General features: G+C 40.2%; 1 protein-coding gene across 1 annotated transcript; it reads right to left on the bottom strand.

Moving 5' to 3' along the window:
* On the bottom strand, positions 1–23,551 carry OLFM4 (olfactomedin 4). Its single transcript, XM_003813538.5, has 5 exons — positions 23,348–23,551; positions 17,891–18,043; positions 10,252–10,464; positions 9,111–9,270; positions 1–2,404 (listed from the first exon to the last, which is right to left on the bottom strand). The coding sequence occupies exons 1-5, from the start codon at positions 23,549–23,551 to the stop codon at positions 1,602–1,604; spliced, it is 1,533 nt and encodes a 510-aa protein (XP_003813586.3). The 3' UTR covers positions 1–1,601.
* Between the last annotated feature and the right edge of the window lie 254 nt (positions 23,552–23,805).

The following is a 23,805-nucleotide window of genomic DNA, read 5'->3' as shown; positions in this document are numbered from 1 at the left end:
GTCTAGCATTGGAAATAATCAGATCAGTCATGCAAATTAATAAGTACATAAGGTCATATCCCAAAAGATAATAGGGCAGTCATGTACAATAAAAGCTGCCAGAAAGAGTGGATTTTAAAGGGAAAGAAAAATGAAAGAGCCAGCCTAACTTTGGACTCTTATAAAAGTTATTGATGTGATCTGTTGTTAGGTGTGCAATCTCCTGGCACTAGTGTTTGGGAGGTAGCCATTCTCCCAACCTCATAGCAAGATATGGACTACCCTGTTAAGAGCTTTAAAAAAAAAAAATTAAAATTAAATAAAACAAAAGATGACTTTTTTCAAAGCACATTTTAATCATTTATTTTAAAAGGGGGAGTAAAGCATTTAAACTGCCAATCCTATAGACTAGGACTTGAACATCAAAGGAAAAACAGACAAAGACTAGATGATAAAGTCATTCAAACGCACAGAAGCACATCACATACACCAGCAAGGTTTCCAACTACTGCACTGATTAACTAGATACTCTCAATAGCTTTTCTATAGCTCGTCCTAGAAAAAAAAATTAAATTTTCATTTTCTTACAAGTTCCAGGCTTAAACAAAGGCAAAAATTACATGCAACAACTGATACACTCATAAGTTGCACATATGCTCCAAGGTCTTCATTAGATAACAATAAATGCTAGCACTTTGTCACCGCCATCAGATTTTCTTATAGTCTTAGAGCCATGTAAATAAAAGTTCATAATGAAATTAAAGAAAATTAATTTTTCTAATCTTAGATCAGTTCCATAGAAAACTAATAATTTTTTTAAAGTAGGCAGTAGAGGGGGGTTGGTGGGGGGTGGAATTGGTTAGTAAGTCTGGTTCTAATCTTCTGAGCTGCCTTTGGAAGGAAGTTATGAGGTAGAAGGTTCTACTGACTTTTAGTAAGGTGGACAATGAGAGAAAAGAAAAAGCAGGTGCCTCATCTATAGATCCTTCTGGGATTTATTTGCCATGTACAATTTAATGCATAAAAAGGCCTCTCTCCATAAAACTCAGCACTTTACAGATGTAGAATATATAAGCATGCCAAATTTACTTATCTGCCACATACAAAGCATCATTCCAGGTGCTAGTGAGGGGAAAAAAAAGTTGGAGATTTGGTCCCTCGAGGAGCTCCAGATATTAATCTACCTAACTAAGTCCCCAGGTTTCTTCCAGGCATGGAAGAATTAGTGGTGCTACATGGATGAGGACTAGTCATTGGGCGATATTTCCTGTACAAAGAATCCCTAGACGCTATACTGAGTTTTAAGTTCCTTAATTCCTAATTTAAGGCTTCTAGTGAAGCCTCCTCACAGTAGGCTTCACTAGGCCCACAGTGCCCCTAGACCTCTGACAATCCCACCCTAGACAGACTTTATTGCAAAATGCGCCTGAAGGGGCAGATGATTCCCAAGAGAACTCACCAAATCAAGACAAATGTCCTAGATCTCTAGTGTGGTAGAACTATGCACCTAAACATTGCTGCAAAACGAACACACTTTTAGACACCCCTGCAGATATCTAAGTAAGTGGAGAAGACTATTTTTTCAACAAACATTTTCTCTTTCACCCTAACTCCTAAACAGCTTACTGGGGCTTCTGCAAGACAGAAAGATCATAATTCAGAAGGTAACCATCGTTATAGACATAAAGTTTCTGGTCAAAAGGGTTATAGTTAATGCTCTGCACTTTTTCCTGCATCTTATGCATTACAATGTCTAGTTTGCCCTCTTTCCCTGTGTTTGTGTCATAATAGTAAAAAATCTCTTCTGTTCTGGTGTTCATAGTACGGGTGGCATACAGAACCCCACAAACCATGAAGGCGTTAGAAGCAGATGGTTTATACTGCTTGGTATACCAAGTGTTTAGCACCTGAAGTGTGGTATCATTGAGTTTACTAATCACCATGTTACCAGTGCTGGCTTCAGTTGAATAAATAACCCACAATCCATTCTCATCCACAGCAAAGTCAATATCTTGCCAAGCAACATTAGCATATGAAAAGCGGTTATTATAGGCAGCATTAGGGAGAGTTTGAGTCACAGCAATCGTGTTGGTGGTCAGGTTAACTCTGGCAATATTCCCGGTGTTGTACATGTTGACGTACATGTTGTTGTTGTAAACTGCTGTACCACTACCTTGGCCATAGGTGATCCGCAACTCTCGAGCATTTATATACAATAGCAAATCATCCAGTGTGTTGTACAGTCTATAATACTCCAACAGTCTCCCATCTGTATTCAATGGCGCCACCCAATACAGTCCTTTGTTTGGATGCTGGGGAGAGTAATCCCTACCCCAAGCACCATATAGATAAGAAAACCCTCTCCAGTTGAGCTGAACCACAGATGGTTTGCTGATGTTCACCACACCACCATGACCACAGCTCCCTATACAAACAAGAAAATAAAAAGGCATTTTTAGAGAAAAGGAATGACAGGATACAAATAGTTTAATATCCTAAGCACCAAAGGAATCTATAAATATTTTTCCTGTCAAGGTTCAATAACAACAGTGGTTCTGATGGAGAAGAGCCAAACCTCCTCTTAGTTCAGTGCATTCAGTCTCAATGCAAACCCGATGTCAGCTCTACAGAGAACTACATTCTGTTTCCATGGGTGGGCTTTCAATCTGGAAAATAGGAATAATGAAACCAGCAAGAACTATATTTAAAAAGTTTGGAGGCCCAGAGAGAGGAAAGGGAGACTTGGTGAATTTAATATATTTCCTTCTATCAGAAAGCATTTTGCAAATATTATCTTATTTTGTTTTTCTTATAGCAAAATCAAGGAAGCAAGATTATTCCACAATCCTACCCTATTTCTATAAATCCACAAGATTTATAGAAATCTATCCCAGAAAGAATAGTGATGAGGGAGAAGATTTTCCCAGGCAAGGCTTCATGCCCTTCCTCACTCTCCCCTTCCTTGGGACCCCCAACTGCACATCCACGCCAGGTACCAATCCTGCTTTAAGCTATTCTCAGAAGAGGACGTTTTAAATATAGCATTTTATAGATCCAGAAAGATGGTCCTGTAATGGTGGGATTTCACCCTTGAGAAGCCATAAAGTTATTTTGGGGCAACATTGCCTGCTCCGTACCCAATGCACAGCCCATCAATAAATCACTTGCTGACCGTCCTGCTGCAGAGTTACAAGGTGAGTCCTGCTGTTCATAACCCATATGCTATTGTGCCATAGAATGACATGCAAGTATTTCATCTTTCCATCCAGACACTGTCATTGTCACAATGTGTACAATCAAGTGGGACAAGATTCACTGGTCCACTGAATCTACATTCCCTGTAACACTTGGGTAAATAACAGTCTGGGCGATCAACCCTTCACATTGTACTCCCGCTGAAATGCCTGCCATCCCAGGAGTTTATGAGCTATAAAAATAAAATACAGTTCCTCCAGTATTTTTATAATAACTATCCAAAGAGTTGAACACACATTTTCTGGGATCTTAACACTCAAAAAAACTCATGAGATGGTTTATTGGATAACAAAGAAAACCCAACTTCAAGTATATTTGAGGTCATTTTCCCTCGTCCTGCTGCTCAGAGCAGAGCAGGTGAGACAGGAAAGGAGCAGAACCTGAATTGTTGGATTTGGCTTGAAATACTTGCAGGGACTCAGAGAGCCATTGAGGAACATGAGGTGAGCTGGAGCCAAAAGCAGAGCTCCAAAGAATTGCCTGAGATTAGCATGGAGGCGGGGAAGGGGGAGCAAAGCCTTTGTCTCTGGGTCTCTGCTGTGTCCAATATGGAAAGACCCATTCCTTTCCTTGCTAAATGCTTTCCCTCTCCATCCTTCTCACCCAAGGACTGCTCAAAGGTGAAACCATTACTAGAAATTCTGTTTTTATTTTTCCAATCGGCTGGGGCTTTTTGGTCCCAGAATTAAATATATGCTCCTTAAATGCTCTCGTAAATCCGCAGTTGGTGAGAAAGCCAGCCAACCATACAACAGGTAGAGAAATGAAACCACTCTGTATCCAACCTCAAATAATTTTGCATATCATTAAGCAGAACACAGTCACAGGTTTATTTTAATAATGCATGTGCCATTTCATAAATAAAAAAGCAACGTGTTTTCAGCCAAGAGACTATTCTCCACTGAAGAAATAATAAATAAAATTATAAATTATTATTTCTTCTACTAAAAGTGATCTCTCAGATGAATACTTGTTTGCTTTTGTTTATGAAACAATGCATGAATTATTAAAATAAAGTTAGCGGTGTGTTCAGTTTAATGATAACAAAAACTGTTCAAGTTTCCATATGCTACAAACTGGATTTTCTAGCTAAAGTATCTTCCTGAGAACTTATTTATTTAACTACATTTCACTCTGAGGAAAGTCACTTTTTTTTCTTTCAGGTTGGAAGACAAGAATTGTTTGCTTCATTGAGTCTTGCCTTCCTGAAAAGAAAATATCCCAAACCGACAGCAACAAAATATTTAAGGAAAATTTATGATGCATATAACTTATTCAAGCACTACCAAGAGGTTAAAGATAAACTATTCTGTCCCCAGATGTGGAAATTTTTAGACCTGAAGGAACCAAAATAAACTTCTCAAAAAATTACTATTACTACTGCTATTATCATTAAACTAATTGCATTATTATTAGTATAATAGTATTAGTACTATTACTATTGTTACTACTACTAATAGTAATAGTGGCTCATCATTTCATAAGTTGACCAGAAAATTCAAATTGCCCAGTGTAAATATTAAAATGTATGAAACTTTGTTTTTCTCACCTCCCAAACATTCCTAAACACTTTCCTGTTCATTTGTTATCCTCCTTTTATCCTCTATGGGTAAGGATAAAGGGCTATTTTTAGGGCCCCGGCTGTGGTAGAAAGGAAGTGGAAATGGGGATGAGAACTCAACATTGCTGCCAATGCTACAAATGTGGCCACAACAATGTCAGACCAGGAAAAATGCTATGGCGGGCTTCCTCGACTCCTGGCAGCAAACCATCTTGGACACGATACTGAAACTGACAGCCAGTCCAGTGCCCACTGTTCCTCAGAGTCCTCATCCCCCCATCCCATCTTCACTGAGCTTCTCACTACCCTCCCTTATCTCATGCTCCTTGCCAGCCCCTTCCTTCATGTCAAGGTCTTAGACATACTTCATTCCATACTTCATACCCAGTTTCCATCCCAATTTCACCCTGACACTTGGGCAACAGCCCATTGCCCAATCATGATCCAAGAATTCTGAAAGACCATTGAATCATTTTGCATTTTCTGGTGGAAGAGAACACACAGCACAGAACTGTCAGGAGCAAAAGTACCCTTTTACCTACTCCACTAGCAAGGAAGCAAAAATAATTTGGTGTTAAGCAGATAGGTGAGTTGTTGGAATTTTCTTTTCACTCCAGAAATCACAGGTGCACCTCTCTGTTAGAGCAGCTATGGAAGGCAGCCTAGTATGGAAAATACTACTAGACAGATTCTAATTCAAAGCCTGATTCCAACAGTAGTTGTGTATCCTTGAGCAAGTTATTTAACCTTCTGAGCCTCAGTTTCCTCATGTCAGAAGAAAAATAATACCAACTCTGCAAAATAGTTACGAAAAATACAGAGAAGACATGTAAATGTTACTCAGTAAATGGTAAATATCTCAATATAATCACATCATGTTACAACTGGAGGTTTAGATGTCTCGTTTCCTAGATAGTGGCTTCTGGAGGTTTCTTTACTCATGCTGGTAACCCCAGTACCCAGAACAGGGCCAGCCACACAGTGGCACCAAATTATGTTTGTGGAATAAAGGAATGAAAGATTAATCAAATCACCTAAACTCAGCTTACCCTTATTTATAAAACACTAGCCTTCCACCCTGCTACATATCTGGTTTTTCAAAAAGCCTGGCATTTACTCCATGGAACATAATTTGAGGAACCCTCTATACAAGTTTAGCCTTGGTTGGCACTCTCTTCATCATGCAATTCATTAGATGGCACCATGGTACTCTGAAAATACCTGAGGAAGCCACAATCATGAGAATTTAAAATATTCTGACTTGGCTTTTTAAAAGTATCATGGTTAGTAGCATTTTTTTGAAGCCAATAATTATATGCCTGCAGAGGAAAATTAGTCTTGGATCTATTAATGCACTCTCTCAACTGGGCAACTGAACTTTGTTTGAGCCAGGAGGAGAATATGATTGACTTATAAGAATTAGGCAATTAAAACAATCATAGTCATAAAATGATTAAGACTAAATTGACTCTGAAGTGTTGGATATATGCTGTTCAACATGTGGCTCTTCCCTAAGCTTGAGATTTTAGCAGGTCACCCCATTTCTTTCAGATCCCATTTAATCATCAACTACTTACTGAGCATCACTATGGACCAGCATAGAACCTTGCATCCCCAAGCAAACTGGAGATCAACCCCTGAGCACCCGATCACATTTGGCCTATATACAGTCATTTAGATTCACAGGCAAAACAGAGACAGACTGAAGTTTTAAGGGAAAAAAGTTAATGAGTAGAAGGCCAATTATTTTAGATTAGAAAGTTCTATGAAATGAGGCAGAAAAAGGACGTTGTTTGTAGCAAAAACCAAATAGGAAGCATATTTTATTGAACCTGGGATACATTCACTTGTTCTAAGTTCAAGCTGACCACTGGGTTAGCAAACTGTAGCTATAAGGGAGGGGGCCCAGAGACCGCAGAGTTACTTTACAGCTGAGACTTGCATATAGTCTTTTTTATTCTGTGCAACTCTGCAGTGAAAAAAGCAGACAGGCCAGATTTTAAAGTCCCATAATAGAGAATAACTTTAATTAAAGTCTCCACAGGCTCACAAGTTTGTGGTGCTTGGGGATTTTCCAATTCTGCATTATCAACCAATCCAAACAGAAAGAGAGCAAGTGAAAGAAATTGATTTAAAAACGTGACCAAAAGTCAGTTTAATATAAACATCATAAATATAATATGAACAAAGCTGGAAGAGAGCCAAGTGGCTTGGCAGGGATTCAGGTACAGCCAAGGTTGTGGGAAAGTGAGTAAAAATCTGGGTCCAATTTGCTTAAACAACACAGCTGGGCTAGGATGGATCACAGAAGTCTAAGTGTAAGGGCCTAGGGGAAAGTTCTGGGAAAAAAAAAAAATCCAACAAAAACAACCCAACAGGCTCACTTGTTTTCTTCCCTGGGTACTAAGCAATGCATTTTCTCCCCACCGTTGTCCTTGGGTTACTGCTGCCTGACACCTTCGGTCCTGAACTGACCAGGGAGCAAAGACCCTTGCCTTGCAGCTTCTGCTCTGTCATTAACTACTTGTGTGGCCTCAGGAAAAGCAGCGTCCTTACCATCCAAGTCTTCTCCTCTGAGACAAGACGAGGCTAAGTTAGATGGCCCTGAATATTCCTTCATCTAAAATGTCCTCATTATAAGGGATGCGTAGAAAATTGTGCCAGAAAAATCTATTCCATGAGGAGGATTTGCAAGGGGTGTTGGGGAGCTCGTTCAGGTATTATCAGGAGTTGTCACTGCTTCAGCCTCTGCCTCAGTGGGTCCTCTGTGGTCCAGCAGAAACAGCTCTCATTTGCTACATTTTTGCACCACTAATCCCAGACTAAATTTAGCCTTAGTTTATTACAGAGGACAGACCATGTTGTCTGCCCTAAACCTCCTATGCAGGATGAGAAATTTGAACAGTTGTTCAAATTTATGTCACCTCCTTTCTGGAGAAGTTGAAAGGCCATTTCGTTCTGGGGCAGGATTCTGACCATTAGATGACACCTGTCATAGTAGGACAGACTCCTATTTGCAGAGGGAGGAAAAAAATCCGCCTGAAGAAGACCAAGAGGCTTATATCTACGGCTATACCTATTTAATAATTGAAGCCTTAAAAAATCAGTTACAATGACAATAATCCAGAAACACAGTCTAAAAGAAAGCAGGTGTGAGGATTGGAATTCATAAAAATAAAAGGATTGCATGATTTGATGAAAAGATACAGTCCCCACTCAGACTAAGATGCTCAGGACCTGCAGAGAGAAGGTCCCTGTGTCATTGATATCTCTGAAGAATGGGGCTGAACACTGTGGCTGAGAGGCTTTAGTTTACCTGAAGGAATGCATTGCAGGGCACAGTGATCTGGCACTGCTTTTGTTTTGCTGCAAGGCTTTCGCTTCAATTATCAACATTATTAACAATATCCATTGCCAGCGTGTGAGTGCCGATCATAAGGTTCCGAGCTTCCCAAGCATTGACTCATTAATCCCCACAGCCACCCTGCAAGGCAGGCACTATTATTCTCCCATTTTACAAATGAGGATATTAAGGATCCTTTTTGCTGCAGCCACCTAGCTGAGAAGCTCAGGTCTTTGGAATTCTAAAGCTATGTTCTTGTACCCTACACTCCACTGCCTCTGTTCATGGGTATATTTGCAGAACACCCACCTCTGTGCTGTACTTAACCCCAATGAGAATTCATTAAAGACTAACATGCCACCCCTACTCCAAGAACTCACAATCCATGAGGAATGGCAAGACACACCCACAAGCACATGATATGTGGGGTCATTCCTTTAATCCTCACTGAATCTCAGGACACACAATATAGCAGGTGCTCAGCATGCATTTATAGGAAGAAAAAAGAAAAAATTAAAGAGAAACAGAAGGAGAGAGAGAAGATGGCAGCATCAAAGGCATAAACCCAGCTCATCAGATAAGTGAGCCAATCAGCCCTTAACACCACAGGAAAGTGGATGCCACACACAGATTCCAGAGGCTTTCCCCTGAGGCCCCTGATAGGGCCTCCATCACCATAGAGATTTTTGTTCCCTGTTAGAAAATGCAAAGAGAATACGTGTAACTTGTGGATTTTGCTTTAAATCAACTCATTGTTTGTGCTCTTCCTCTGTGAAACCCAGAATACGATAGCATGTAGAATACTTGGGAGGAAGGGAATTTTAAAACATGGAAGAGAAAACTGAGAACTGAAAAAAAAAAAAAAAAACCTACCTTCTTCTTTCACCATTGCAATCCCCAATCCCTTCCCCACCCCACTCACAGCTCCTTATGGGGTCTGGCACAAGTGGTTAAAAAAACTGGCATGCCTACCTGGAGTGGGAGGAGGGTGGACGACAGGGGTGTTTTGATCTTTAGAGGCCTCACACTCTTTCAGCTTGGTCTTCAGAGCCACGATTTCTCGGCGAATGGCAAGGACATTGTTTTTGTCTAGCGTCTCAAGCTTCTCTACCAGGAGAGTCATATTCCTTATCTAAGGAAATAAAAATTCGGAGTGACTTTATATTATGGTGCAATTTCTTTCATAAACATTCCAGGGCTGAATTTGTCATTAGTGAAACATTGCCAGAGAATACACCAGAGATTCTTCTGAATGGTTTCATTTGGAAGAATACATTTTATGGTTTAGCATGAATGCCTGTCAGATCTCAGGCAGATGTGTGTGACAAGAAGAAAATGGCAAAGATTTTAACAGCTTTAATAATAGAGCCCAAGCTCATCCTCAGCATCCACAAATGTCCATTAAAGTTCATTTCTAATAACCTTCCCCTATAAACTTGTGTTTACTCATGTTGTATTATAATTAAGATTCTAATGAATGGTGAGGGCCAGAGAAAGCTTAAATTCTAAAATATGTAACTAGAATTCTCAATTATAGCCCATGTCATGACTGTGCTAGTAAATTTTTGTTGATATAAATTACCCAACCATAACGTTAATGTGATGGTCTTTCTCCACAGATCTTAAAAGGCTTTACAGAAATATACAAGAAATTTCTTAAAGCGGGTTTCCAGTTTGCAGAGAAGGATTCCAGGTTATTCAAAAGGAGAAACAAACCTAGCAAGTTTACCACAATCAGGTATATTGTGGATTTCTAGTTCCATGAGGATAAATCTAGAGCAGAGAAGACACCTCATATAGCTTGGCCATGAACAGTTGTTCAACTTTATGCCAGCTCCTTTTCAGAGAAGTTGAAAGGGCATTTTATTCTGGGGCAGGATTCTGACCATTAGACGACATCTGCTCCTAAGTCAGCACATTCCCAATGTGCTTAACTTACTATTCAAACACAGGCCCTTATCCAAAACAGAACATAGTGATATGCCATGTGGCCATGAGACAGTAGAGAATTAGAAGTTGGAAGAGAGAGTTTCACTTCCTGGTACTAGTACTTGCTTACAGTCACTGAAGGGAGTTTATTATTAATTTACCAAGAAGTGAGTTCACTCCTTACCTCCACCTCCAGCTGGTCAACAATTTCTGAGCTTCCACCAAAACTCTCCTTCAGCTGTATGACCAGTTTTTCCATCTCCTTCACTTCTACCTTGATCAGCTCGAAGTCCAGTTCAGTGTAAGAAATGGTATCCTTCTCCATGATGTCAATTCGGACAGTTAGGTTTAACAGTTTCTTTTCATACACACTAATTAATTGGACATATTCCCTCACCTGAAAGAAAATCAAAAGGTTCAAGCCAATTCCCTGAGTAGTATCACACCATCTTCTTCCACTACCGAGCGCTTGAGTTGAGAACTATTTGATTCTTGCCAATCATTGTGTTTTGTAAATAAATAGATCAAAAATACATTTAACTAGATTTTTAAAATCTATCCATATGCAAAGAACTTATTACTCCAATTGAAGGGAGGTAGATTTTATACTTTGCTAGACTAAAAATAATTTTGCTTCAGCATCATCATTTGCAGGTATATTTTAATCTCCATTTTTCAAAAAGTTTTTAGGTTCAGGGGTATATACCCAGGTTTGTTATATAGGTAAACTCATGTCATGGGGGTTTGTTGTACAGGTTATTTTGTCTCGCAGGTACTAAGCCTAGCTCCCAATAGATTTTTTTGTTGTTGTTCCTCTCCCTCCTTTCACCCTCCACCCTCAAGTACACTTCTGTTGTTCTCCTCTTTGTGTCCATGTGTTCTCATCATTTAGCTCTCATTTATATGTGAGAACATGTGGTATTTGCTTTTCTGTTCTTGTGTTAATTTGCTTCGGAGAATGGCTTCCAGCTCCATCCATGTTCCTACAAAGAACATGATCTCATTCTTTCTTATGGTTGCAAAGTATTCCATGGTGTATATGGCCCATATTTTCTTTATCCAGTGTACCATTGATGAGCATTTAGGTTGATTTCATGTCTTTGCTATTGTGAATAGTACTGCAATGTACACACACGCCCATGTATCTTCATGGTAGAACAATTTATATTCCTTTGGGCATATACCCAGTAAAGGGATTGCTAGGTTGATTAATAGTTCTTTTTAGTTCTTCGAGTCACCACACTGCTTTCCACAATGGCTGAACTAATTTACACTCCCACCAACAGTGTATAAATGTTCCCTTTCCTCTGCCACCTCACCAGCATCTGTTATTTTTTTACTTTTTAATGATAGCCATTCTGGACTGGTATGAGATGATATCTTACTGTGGCTTTGATTTGCATTAGATAGATCAACATCTAATGATCAAGTGATATTGAGCCCTTTTTTCTTAATCTCTATTTTAATGTTTGAAGACATTAACTCCCCAAACTAAACTGGTTTGTATCATAGTCTCTTGCCATCTCTCCTCCCTTCAGCACACTTACTCTAATTGTTTCTCAACCTCAGCACTGTTAGCATTTGGGACTGGATTGTCATTTCTTGTGGGGGTTGTGCTGTGAATTACACAATATTAAGCAGCATCCCTGGCTTCTTCATGCCAGTTGCATCCAACCACTCTCCAGTTATGATAACCAAAAATGTCTCTGGGCATTGCTAAATGTTCCCTGGGGACAAAATCATTGCCACGGCCAACACCACCCTCCTTCCATTTAGAAACATGGCTCTAAATCTAAGTATTTTCTGGAAAAGGGAGAAATGCGCTATGCCGAATTCCTTCTTTGATCACCATATACAATTAGTTTTGATCCCCTCTGCCTTTTACAAAGTGGCATAAAGATCCAACCTACTACACAATATGTGAGTGTGTGTGCCCTGTAGAGTACACATTTAATTAAGTGCACCCACATTTATTCCAAGAACTGATTATTGCAATCAGACCTTTAAATTACAGATTTGTTGCATATATTTGAATGTCTGATCATTAAGTTAAAATACTTCCAAAAATTCCCTTGGCAGTTTAGTGTATAATTGGAATCTCCAAATGGATATTTTAATAAACACAGTTGGTGGTTCTTTCTGTGTCTGATCTCTAAAGAAAATGCCATGGCTTTTTTAAGGACCTGCTCATTAAATAAGTTGCTGGCTTTATATGCTTTTTAAAAATTTGAACTGAAGTGATACTTTTCCCAAAACTACACTAATATCAAGTAGCTGATCCACAGTGCCTGGATGAATTTAGAGCCAGATGTTGGCCTTTAATCCTTCTCATACCAAAAGCAATCCTAACTTCTGTCATTTCAGCCCTTCCACTTAACCCCATTGTGCAAATTAAAGTAGACTCATAGACCACAGACCTAAAGGGCTAGGGCTTCAGGCAAAAAGGATTTTAATGAAAGTTGAAAAAACAGTCCTTGGCACTGCTAGTGTATCTCCTCGGGCAACTGATGCTCACTGCCATTGGATGTACCATAACTCGGAGGATGACAAAGCTGGTGATATTTTGGTGGATAGGGAGGTTAAAACATATATACGGCCACCTCTTAGTATCCATGGTGGATTGGTTTCAGAACCTCCCAAGAATAACAAAATTCAAGGATGCTTAAGACTCTGACAGAAAATGGTACAGTATTTGCCTACAATCTACACACATCCTCCCAAATACTTTAAATCAAGTCTAGATTACTTATAATACCTAAAACAATGTAAATGCTATATAAATCATTGTTGTATTGTTTTTTATTTGTATAGTTCCTGTTGTTACATGGTTATTTTTATTAGTTTTTTTCCGTGAAATTTTTCAATCTGAGTTTGGTTATATATGCAGATGCAGAACCAAGGCTATGGAAGGCTCACTGTATATAAAACCTAACAAGTCCCCCTCAGAAGTGCACTGCAGATATAGGGCTGCCAGGTTCCAGTGTCTACAAAACTCAGGCATAAAACCTTGACTATGATAAAAATAAATAAATAAAGTGCCAATCCATTACAGAAATGGAAGTTTGAGAAATAAATATGCTTGTTGGCATTTGGCCTTGCCAGCTCTTGGAACAAATGAAACACCCTCAGCTTCTCTGGAACATTTTGGTGGCACATCGCAGCTGTTGTTCTACAAAAATGAGTGATTCAACTGTCATCTCTGCTAAATAAAATGTGGTTCTCCTAGATTCTCACAAAAAAAAGCAAGGCATATTCTGGAGTTTGTTACCTATAAAAATGTGTGGTGTGCCTGCCCTGGTGCAGACAAAATGAAGGGTCTGTAAAGATCCATTTGAGGAAAAAACTCAAGGTTCTTCAGCTGACACTTAAAGGACGCTCAGTGGTGTTCAGGAAAATGGCAATCATCCGTGGAGTTAGAGAAGACACAAAAGAGCTTGGGGATGGGCCAGAAAGACTTCAGAGTGTGAACTTTACTAATTTAAGTAAATCATTCATATGAACTTTTCACATATATGAATCTGTAGCTTTGGGAATGCGTGGACAATGCTGACCACATGCCAGCTCCTCCTGGGAGATGCAGTCTTGGGAGAGGCAGCGCAGCCTGCCTGGGAGCCTCCAGTCCCACATCCCTGGCACTTGGGGCACTTTCTGCATTTTTTTCTTCTTCTGGAAAATACAGTCATTTGCTGCATAACATTTTTGTCTGTGACAGACCGCATATATGACAGTGGTCCCATGAGATTATAAATATCATATTTTTACTGTACCTTTTCTATGTTTAGATATATATGCACACACAAAAACTTACCATTGTATTATAATTGCCTACATTATTCAGTACAGTCACAGGCTGTACAGGTTTGTAGCCTGGCAATAGGCTATATCATATAGCCTGAGTGTGTAGTTGGCTACACCCTCTAGGTTTGTGTAAGTATAAAATGACGTTCACCAATGTTAAAATCACCTAACGATGCATTTATCAGAACATGTCCCTGTCTTTAGCTGACCTATGGCTGTATTTTGATCTAGAAAAGTGGTTCTAAATGAAGGGAGGGCGGTAGTGGTGGTGATTTTGTCCTGGTTCTCATAACTGGGGGGTGGGCGAGTGCTATTGGCATCTAAAGACCAGGGACGCTGCTAAACATTCTATCAAGAATATGGGTCTAGCCTTGAGGAGACACGTCCTGTGTCAACATCTTTATCTCGAAGCTCCTCATCATGACAAGTCTGAGCACTAGACGGCTCATCTATGTTTTAGTTGAGCCTTTAAGCCACCAGCCTAACATTCACAGCTTCCATTTTATTTTGCTTGTTATGCACATACTATATCATTGATGAGGAATAAAATTTGTGTGAGCGTTGATTTGAGGGTGCTTGTTATTGTTCCTTATAATTAATGTGGTCTTGTAATAAATAAGGGTGTAGTGCTAGTAAGCTAAAGAATTAATCTGGTTCATGTTTCTGCCAGTCTCTCAAAACCTGTGATTATAACTATGGCCAGACTATTTGAAATAAGTACGTTTACTTTGCAACATACTACTATTTTCAATATATGTTTCAAAGTAAATGTAACAGGGTTCATTGAGCCTGGAGTGATTGTAAAGACATATAAAGTACTTTGGAGCTAGACCCAACTAGACTGAAATCTAACTTCAGTACTTAGTGGGCAAATCACTTAATTTCTTTAACCCTTAGTTTCCTGTAAACTGGGGGTAATGATACTGAGCTTACAAGATTATCACAAAGACTAGAGATAATGTACGTTAAGTGCCTAGTTAATGGAGGCCCTATGAATTATAGAAATTAATAGAGAAACAGTAATTTCAGCGTTTTCCAATCTGACCTTTTAATTTATTATATTTCACTATACAAAATACGGCTCAATCAATGTTATTTCTTTATGGGTTGCCTTTATGTCTCCTAGGCTGCCTCAACCTTCCCGTGCATGAGGATCTACTAGCAAATGTGTCATATTAAATAACTCATGCCAAAGACCATAAGCCTCCAGAGAAAGAGAAAATCCTGAGCTGCCTTTTGTGCCATCCCTTTCCTAAGTATAGTCACAAAAGGACATACCGTAAACAACAGAAAAGTGTAAAATGCTTTCAGCATCTTATGCAGAGGCAGCTCCCTGTCTTCTCTGTGTACTGACAGATAATGAATCAATGTAAGGCAGTCAAAAACCTTTTCTACTGGCCTGTCCTAAACGGGCATTCTCCCAGGCCCCCGGATAAATGACGATTTTCAAGGCAACCTAGGGACAGCTGTAATAACTCACTTGGAAATTCGAAAGCCCTCAGCTAAAGGGATAACTTTGGATTTGAAGGCATTACTACTGCATCTCTTCCTGGGCCTACCTTGGAGGATGCTAACAGCATGGCCAAGAGGAAAGAGAGTTGAGATGATTTTGAAGACTCGAATTCTGACCTGGCTTAACCAGCCAAGAGAGGAATGACCTTGGGCAAGTCTCCTTACCTTTATGAACTGCAGTTTTACTGTCTCTAAAATGGGAGAGACAACACCTGGCCTATCTGCCTTAAAGGGTTACTTGAGAGGAGAATAGAACAGGAAGCATTTGAAAAAGCACAAACAAACTGCTACTATTATTGTTGTTATTATCACCTGTCACACTAAATCGATTATATAAATCCTAGCTAGCAGATAAACTTTTTTCTTAGGCCACAATCACAGTTTTTTTGGGATCAGAGCAGCCACCAACACATTCAGAACTAAAACTTTCCCACCTATTCTGCACTTCTTCCCTATCTGTCATTAGCAAAGCAGATGTTACCAGCCCCCCCGTACAGTATTGGAATTAAATGTCCCATATTCACAAACCTGGCAAGCCACATACTCTCCCTGGAGCGCATAAGGTTTCAAACTGCCCTTCACACTGCTGCCAGCAAAGACAACATGTAAATCAGTAGTTTTCACTATTTCAAAGCAAATGACTCTAACTGAAAAGATCTTTACCTAGGATTTTCCTCTACTTGTTATGTTTTTATGCATAACTTCTTATCTGTACTTGATTATGCTGGAATAAGGCTATGAATATTAATGGTTAGAATTTATAATTTAATGCTGTGCCTTTTCCGCTGATTAATTCAAGGACATTATATTTCTTAAGCAGCTAGGTTTCTAGAGTAGTCAAACACATTTTCCTGGACACTCATTTAAACTTAGAATATTTATCTACCAATTCAGGCTGAAAGTAGGGTCTCAGCCTCATCATAATTTTTGTTTTAAAGTATAACTATGTTGGATGTTAAGGTGGCAAAGCTTAAATTTCTTAGGAAAACTTATTCTGAATCTTGCAGTAAAGCCAGAGCTCCTTGTAAATTAATGGAGTTGTATTAAATAATGCATAATGTGATTATAGCCTAGCTTGGACTACACCTGTGCAGAAAATAGGAACTTTTCTAATTGATTTTTAACTTGGGCTGAAAAGGTGGAAGGGGTCAAAACTAGAACACCAAGTCACATTGCTCCAGCCAGCCCAGAGAAAGGCAAACCCTTTAAGATAACTTCCTCTGGCTAAAGAAAAAAACAGTAATCAGAGTTCAAGTCAGTGTTTTTACCAAGGCTGAGAAACCTATTAGTCTTGATTCAAATTCCCAGGGAAGCCTTCAATTTTTGTCTAATATTGGACACATCAAATGTAATGTTCCTGCTGAGACAATAGAAGATAACCATGAAGAAAGAGATGGAGGGTGAGGATGGAAGTGGGGATAGTTAAAGGGTAAAAAATAAAAGTAGTTAGAAAGAATAAATAAGACCTAGTATTCAACAGCACAACCGGGTGACTATAGTCCATAATAATTTCATTGTACATTTTAAAATAAGTAAAAGAGTCTAATTGGATGGTTTGTAACACAAAAGATAAATGCTTGAGGGGATGGACACTCCATTTTCCATGATGTGATTATTACGCATTGCATGCCTGTCTCAGGGTATCTCATGTACCCCATTAATACATACACCTACTATACACCAAAAAAAAATAAGATTAAAAATAAAGAGACTACAACCTTGGGTTTCACTTGGAGAAAATAGAAAAAAATAAAAGAGACTACAACTTATTGTCACAAAAAAAGAGAGTGAGGGGGAGAGAGAAGGAAGTGAGCAATTTGTAAAGATAAAAAAGGGTGAAAGGAAAGAGAGAGGGAGGGAGGAGGATGAGAGGGAGAGGATTTGAAGGAGTGGAAGTGGAGGAAGGGAAAAGAAGGAGGGAAAAAAAGATCATCTAAAAGTAAGAAAATACCCAAAAATGTCCCCCCCAAAAAAGAATTAACAAGGAAAGGAAAAGAGAGATTAGAAGGGATGAATAAGGGCAAGGATTGAGGCAAGAGAAATAAGAAACTAAAGGATGCAGGAATGGAATAGAAATCGAAGAAAAGGAAAAAGAGAAGGGAGATAGAATAGAACTAAAGGGGATAGAGGAGAAGAAAGAAAAGAAAGCAAAGCTTGAGGAAAGATCTAGAAGACCAAAAGGAAGAAGCAGCGTCAAAACAAAATAAAAATTGCAGGTTGGGGTTTGCAAGGAGAGCTCAAGGCTTCTCTCCAACTGCATAAGTACCACAATACTATAGTGAGTTTATCCACGGCGTGAACAATCTGAACCCCACTCTCTTCCTGTGCTCTCATTTTCCCTGCCTTAATAAGAACTCCATTGGTGTCCTATAAAATAAATACTAAAATCACCATAGAATAAAAACGTGATGTCTTTGATACAGTGAAGAATGATTGCTTATAAAATCCTAAATTAAAACACATTTTGTTTTGTTTCTCTTTATCAAGATATTGTTTGAAAAGAAAATGCTTACTTTAGAAAGTTCTTTCTCAAACTTCTGAGAAAGAACATGAGCTGTGAATTCCAAGCGTTCCACTCTGTCCACGGGAAAGGTGGTGTCTGGCAGGGAAACAGAGCACTGGCAGGTCCCACGGTCATCCACGGAGCCGGTGAAATTGGAAAACAACTGTAAATAATAACAAGTTGAACATCAATAACAAGCTGGAATCTGAGCTTTTGGCAACTGGAGTGACAGAAATTGGCTTGTCGAGAGTACTTACAGGCAAGTAAGTGGAGTCCAATACATAAATGAATAGAATCATAGAAACAAGCTAAAACAGCTTTGTTTTCACAGGTGGGGACCACCCAGCGTTTAGCCACATCGCCACTGGTTGTACGAAAACCACTACGCCAGCAGACTTTACCTAAAGGAAGATTCTCCATTCTCGAGGCTTTTTTTTTTTTTTTTTTTTTGAGACGGAGTCTCACTCTGTCGCCCAGGCTGGAGTGCAGTGGCGCGATCTCGGCTCACTGCAAGCTCCGGCTCCCGGGTTCACTCTGTGCTCCTGCCTCAGCCTCCCAAGTAGCTGGGACTACAGCCCGCCACCACGCCTGGCTAATTTTTTGTATTTTCAGTAGAGACGGGGTTTCACCGTGTTAGCCAGGGTGGTCTCGATCTCCTGACCTCGTGATCCACCCACCTCGGCCTCCCAAAGTGCTGGGATTACAGGCGTGAGCCACCGCGCCCGGCCATTCTGGAGTCTTAAAGGAGATTATTCCTATCTCTATGCAAGGAAAGGGAAATAGAGAAGCTATGAGAGTGCTAAGTTTGAATTTCAATTCTAGCACTTGCTAGATGTGAAATCTCCTTAATTCTTAGTTCCTTCATCTGTAAAATAGAGATAACCTACTTCACAGGGTTGTCCTCAGTATTAACGGAGTAATGTGAGCCAAGTCCCTGGCACAGAGTAGGTGATCTGAAAATGTCACATTCGCTTTCCTTCTACTGCTCATTTTCTCTTCCTCACCTTCACCCCAACCCAATCCAATTCCTTTTCATCAGAATGAGGGAATCACCAAAGATGTGGGCTACAGTGAAAATATATGATGCAAATTCATATCCTCTCATCGCCTGGAAAATTGCAAATTAACATCCTTCAAAATGGGAACCAGCCATTTGTTAGAAAGTGAATAGAGTATGAGCTTGAAGGTTTTGTGCAATTTTTTTAAATAAAAGTTTTTTTCCAGCTTACCATTTGCAGAAAAAGTCATTTTAAAATATTTTATGTTTCTTTAAGATATTCAGACTCACACTTCAGTGCCACTGCATATTTTTAAATGACACATTTGAAAGATCCTGTTTTTCTTTTGTCCCCTTTGAACTTCCCCAAGAGGATCCCAGCACAATTAACATTTTTTTATTACTACTATTGCCTTACAGAGTAACCCTTGGCAGCCAATTTGCTGTGCCTTTTAATGATCTCATCTGAAAGCCAACCCAAAGCTCACCTGTGGAACATCAGCCTGAAGGGACTTTTTATGAAACCTCTAAGGAGACAGCAATGGTCTTCAGAGCCAGAAGAGACTCTGGCCATGTCTCTCAAAGTTCAGGTCAGCCAGCTGCAGGTGGTGTCATGGGTCCTGTGCATTTAATGGCCACCAACCTCCATAATGCCTGATCAAGCTGGGTCTAGATGCTTCTATAATGAAGACTTATTTTATCACTGGCCTCGGGGCCAATCAAGGCTTTTGCATCTAAGTTGTTTTTAATTTAATTTAAGTTTCAAGATGAGCAGAAAAAAAATATGTGTGTGTATCCAATCATATTTTTTATGTGTTTAGTCAAAATTTATTACCTTGGTCTCAATTTTCTTTTCCAATCACATCCCTACATGGGAAACAGTTCAGGAGTAGGGAGGAGAAACAAGCAGATTTATGTCGAACATAGGGGTGGACAGCAGGGTTTGAATAGGGGAAGGGTCTTTGCCAGAGATGAATAAAGACTCGGTAAGATACACCAGGAACCTATCAGAGAGGCCGGCTTCCCTTGAAACCAGCTTTACTCATTTCTCCAAAGATAGAAAGACTCCAACTCAAGCATGCCAAGGCTTTTACAGAAAAGACCGACATATCAAGGACTTTTGAAGAAATAGCTTATTATAATAACAGTCTAGCAAAAAAAAAAAATCTTGCATTGCATTTTAACAAGGGGAGTTTAATTAGCTGCACAAACAGGGTTGGGCCATTCTCAGAGTTCTCCGAAAAATTCTGCCAACTCAGAAAACAGTGGATATCATCAAGCAATCTCTAGACAGTCAATTAGGAACCACTAGCTAACAACTTTTAGTCCTGAAGTTCACTTGAAAGACAGACAAATAATTATGAGCCCTGCTGTCAGCCATTCCATCGGTTTCTATTGAACATCTCTGTCCCAATGCTGTGGACTCCCCCAGCTTCCATCCTGCTTATCATCAGCCCAGCATGCTCAGCTGACATCAAAATGGTCCATAAGTTTGATCAGTGTCTCCCATTAGAGATATTTCTGCTCCTCGCATTCAAAGACAATGAAGCTAATGGTGATGAGTCTCTCTCTGCGGTGAATGCCCAAACTCTACATGAATGAAGCATGGGGGATGGGAGACAAAGACAAGCGCTTGTCCCCTTGGCCTTTGGAAGAATATGCGATTCCCCTTCTGTAGGGCAAATAGGACCCTGAGTACCTCACAAGACACCTTATATTGGTAGGTTTTCCCTAAGCACGTGTTCAATTAACATTTACTGATGTCTACACTATGCCAGGTTCTGGCTTTAGGGAGACGATTAAGACTCAATTTCTGCCCAGGAATCAGGCCCACTGTCACTCTGAAAGCCCTACTTGTTTTTTCAAACCAGCCTTGTAGCCTGATGACAACAAAACACGTGACTCGTTGCAGTTCCAACTATACCAGTTACTCTGTGGAGCGAGCATTGAGCCTTTTCCTAGTCTTGTGAATTGAGGACCCTGCAGAGGCCCCTCCTCAGGAGGGAGACGTCTGAGGCAGAGAGTACTCTGAGTGCTTACAGCAGAAGGTGCAACTCACATTTAAGGTGATTTAAGGTTGCAACTGGCTCTAATTAGTAGCCAAGGCTAAGTGTCAGCAAAGATTCAAGGTATAAAATAATGGTACTCAACATTTTCAAAGTACAGAAAATGATATGTTTGGAACTTACTCAATGACAGTTATAAAAGTGTTTTCTACCACCTTCCAAAGAGCTCATCAAGCTGACAGCCAGCCCCAGAAAATTAGGTTGATAGTGAAATTGACTCCTAGTCCAGTATAAAAAAAAGTTGGAGTTGTGATACTGACTCACCAGGGAGAGATAAGTAAAAAGGAAAATTAAAACCTCTCAGTCCAATTTAACTACCATGTCTCATCTACTTTTAAATATTTGTCTTTTTACCAGACAATAGGCATTCTGGATTTCTCTGTTTCTTGATCTATATTTTATTTTCTATTATTATAGCTGATAATCTTACCCAAATGCTGGTTTCTGACTGGTGATGGAGCTTCATAATAAATTATTATTGTTAACCTCAGTCCAAAAAAGAGTGCTAGACAATTCTGATCATCCCCAGAAATCATTGAGTATCACAGAATAAACTTATGTAACTGATTTCTGACTGCAAAGAATCCTTGTGCCTACTTATGATTCCCAAGCCTCCCTCCTCTAACTAAAAAATAAGCAATTTTCATCTATACTCCTTGGAAATATAGAAACCTATATGTACAGACATGGTGAAGAGAATGGACAGACTAATTTTGAGCTATATAACTTGCTAGCTTAGTGACTTAAAACTAATGACTTCACCTTGATAAGCCTTAGTTTTCACATCTCTAAAATGGGACCATTAATTGTACCTACCTCTTAGGGTTAAATAAGATAATACAGGCCAGGTGCGGTGGCTCATGCCTGTAATCCCAGCACTTTGGGAGGCTGAGGCAGGCAGATCATGAGGTCAGGAGTTCGAGACCAGCCTGACCAACATGGTGAAACTCCATCTCTACTAAAAATACAAAAATTAGCTGGACGTGGTGGTGGGTGCCTGTAATCCCAGCTACTCAGGAGGCTGAGGTGGGACAATCGCTTGAACCTGGTAGGCGGAGGTTGCAGTGAGCCGAGATCGTGCCACTGCACTCCAGCCTGGGTGACAGAATGAGACTCTGTCTCAAAAAACAAACAAACAACAACAACAACAAAAAGATATATATTATGTACTTAACCTAGTCCTGGCATTTATTAGACACACAGTAAATGTTATTGCTGCTGTTTCTATCTAGGCCCTATCCAAATCATTTGTTAATTATCACATTTTTATTATCTGTAATTTCTGATGGTCAAAATAAAACAAATAAAAGTCTTTTCCTCCCCCTTCTCCCATTTGCCCTTCCATTCAAGCATGATAATGTAAGCAGCTACCTGACCTGTGAGGAAAGATCCTAGAGGCTTAGAGAGAGAAGCTTTGGCCCAGATAAGACTCCCCCACCCCAAGTTATACCTTAGCAAAAATAGCCTAGGAGGTTTGCAGAGTGGGGTTCCCACAGAAAGGCCCAGAGTGAAATGAATAACTGCTTCTTACCTCCTAACCTCTCATGCCCTCCAGCCCATTCTCCTTTCTTTAAAGGAGATCCAAAGAGGACTCATCCCCGACGGAACTGGGCTTACTATGCCTTCAATGCACTTAGCCTAGCTGTACCAGCCTCGTTGTAATGCATGACTTTTGGTTTTGTTTGTTTGTTGCTACTGTTGTTTGGAGCTGGAAATGGTCCTGAAGATTCCCTGTAAAGAAGACTGCAAAGAGTGAACACTCCCCTAGGCAAATGTCCACTGGTAATAACACTTTGCTAAAGACCAGTAACTCCCCCCTTATTTCTGACACCCACCTCCTTTATAAACCAGGCCAAGAGAAATGGTCAGGGCTTCAACTAGGGCAGTGCGGCTCTCACTCCCTCGAGGGCTACTGTTCACCATTCCGGGATCCTGCCAGGCAGCAAAACAACTGGACAAACTTTCCCAGAGCTGCAACTCACAGAGTCTTTCCCTAACAGTTCCCATCTTGGACTGTATATTAGAATCACCTGGGGAGAGGTTTTTTAAAATATTTGATTTGTATACATCTATGTAGGATTTTTTTAAGTACAGAACCCAGGCATCTGTACTTTTAGAGTCCCCCTGGCCACCCATTCTAATGTGCAGCCAGATTTGAGAATTCCTCTAAAGCATAGATATTCTCAAAAGTCCCAGCTGGAGAACTGAGATATCGTCTCTCTTGCTAACAATTTAATTATCTTACTGAGGCTTTAATTCATTTCCAGGGCACCTATAGTTAACAAAATGAGTCGTAAATCTTTTAGAGTGCCCAGGTCTAGCCATCCATGAAATTGTATTCAGGTACCCAAAAGCAAATGGAAGGGAATGAATGCAGCTCATTCAGATTCTGGGGCCTCCTCACCTGGGACACAGAACCTCCGCTGCCTAAGCTGCGGCTGGAGCTGGAGCCCGACCTGGAGCTGGAGCTGAAGCTGGAGCTGGAGTCAACACCTGGGAAAGAGCTGAAGCTGGGGCTGGGAATTGGAGGTCCCACATCCCCCAAATCCCCTGCAGCTTGGCCAAGGAAGAACAGAAGGGCTAGGAGAAATGAGAGGCCGGGCCTCATCTTGTCCTCTTAGCTGGAGCCGCTGGCTCTGCAGAGAGCCCAGGGGCTTCTTATAGTGCCCAGTGGTGATTTCCCCATGGCCAGCATGTAGGAAAAGAGGGAGTGGCCAGGGAACGTGTGACCTGCCCCAGGAGGTTCAGGACACCCAGGAATCTGAGTCATGGCCCACACCTTGTCAGTGAGGCCCACTCTGTGAGCTGCCCTTGGATCCAGATATCCCCTGCCAAACATTAACTCAAATGTGCTTTGTAAAG

This window comes from Pan paniscus, chromosome 14, assembly GCF_029289425.2.
Source record: "Pan paniscus chromosome 14, NHGRI_mPanPan1-v2.0_pri, whole genome shotgun sequence".
NCBI lineage: Eukaryota > Metazoa > Chordata > Mammalia > Primates > Hominidae > Pan > Pan paniscus.
Note: the sequence above shows the minus strand (reverse complement) of the source record. Positions and strands in the feature narration are given on the sequence as shown.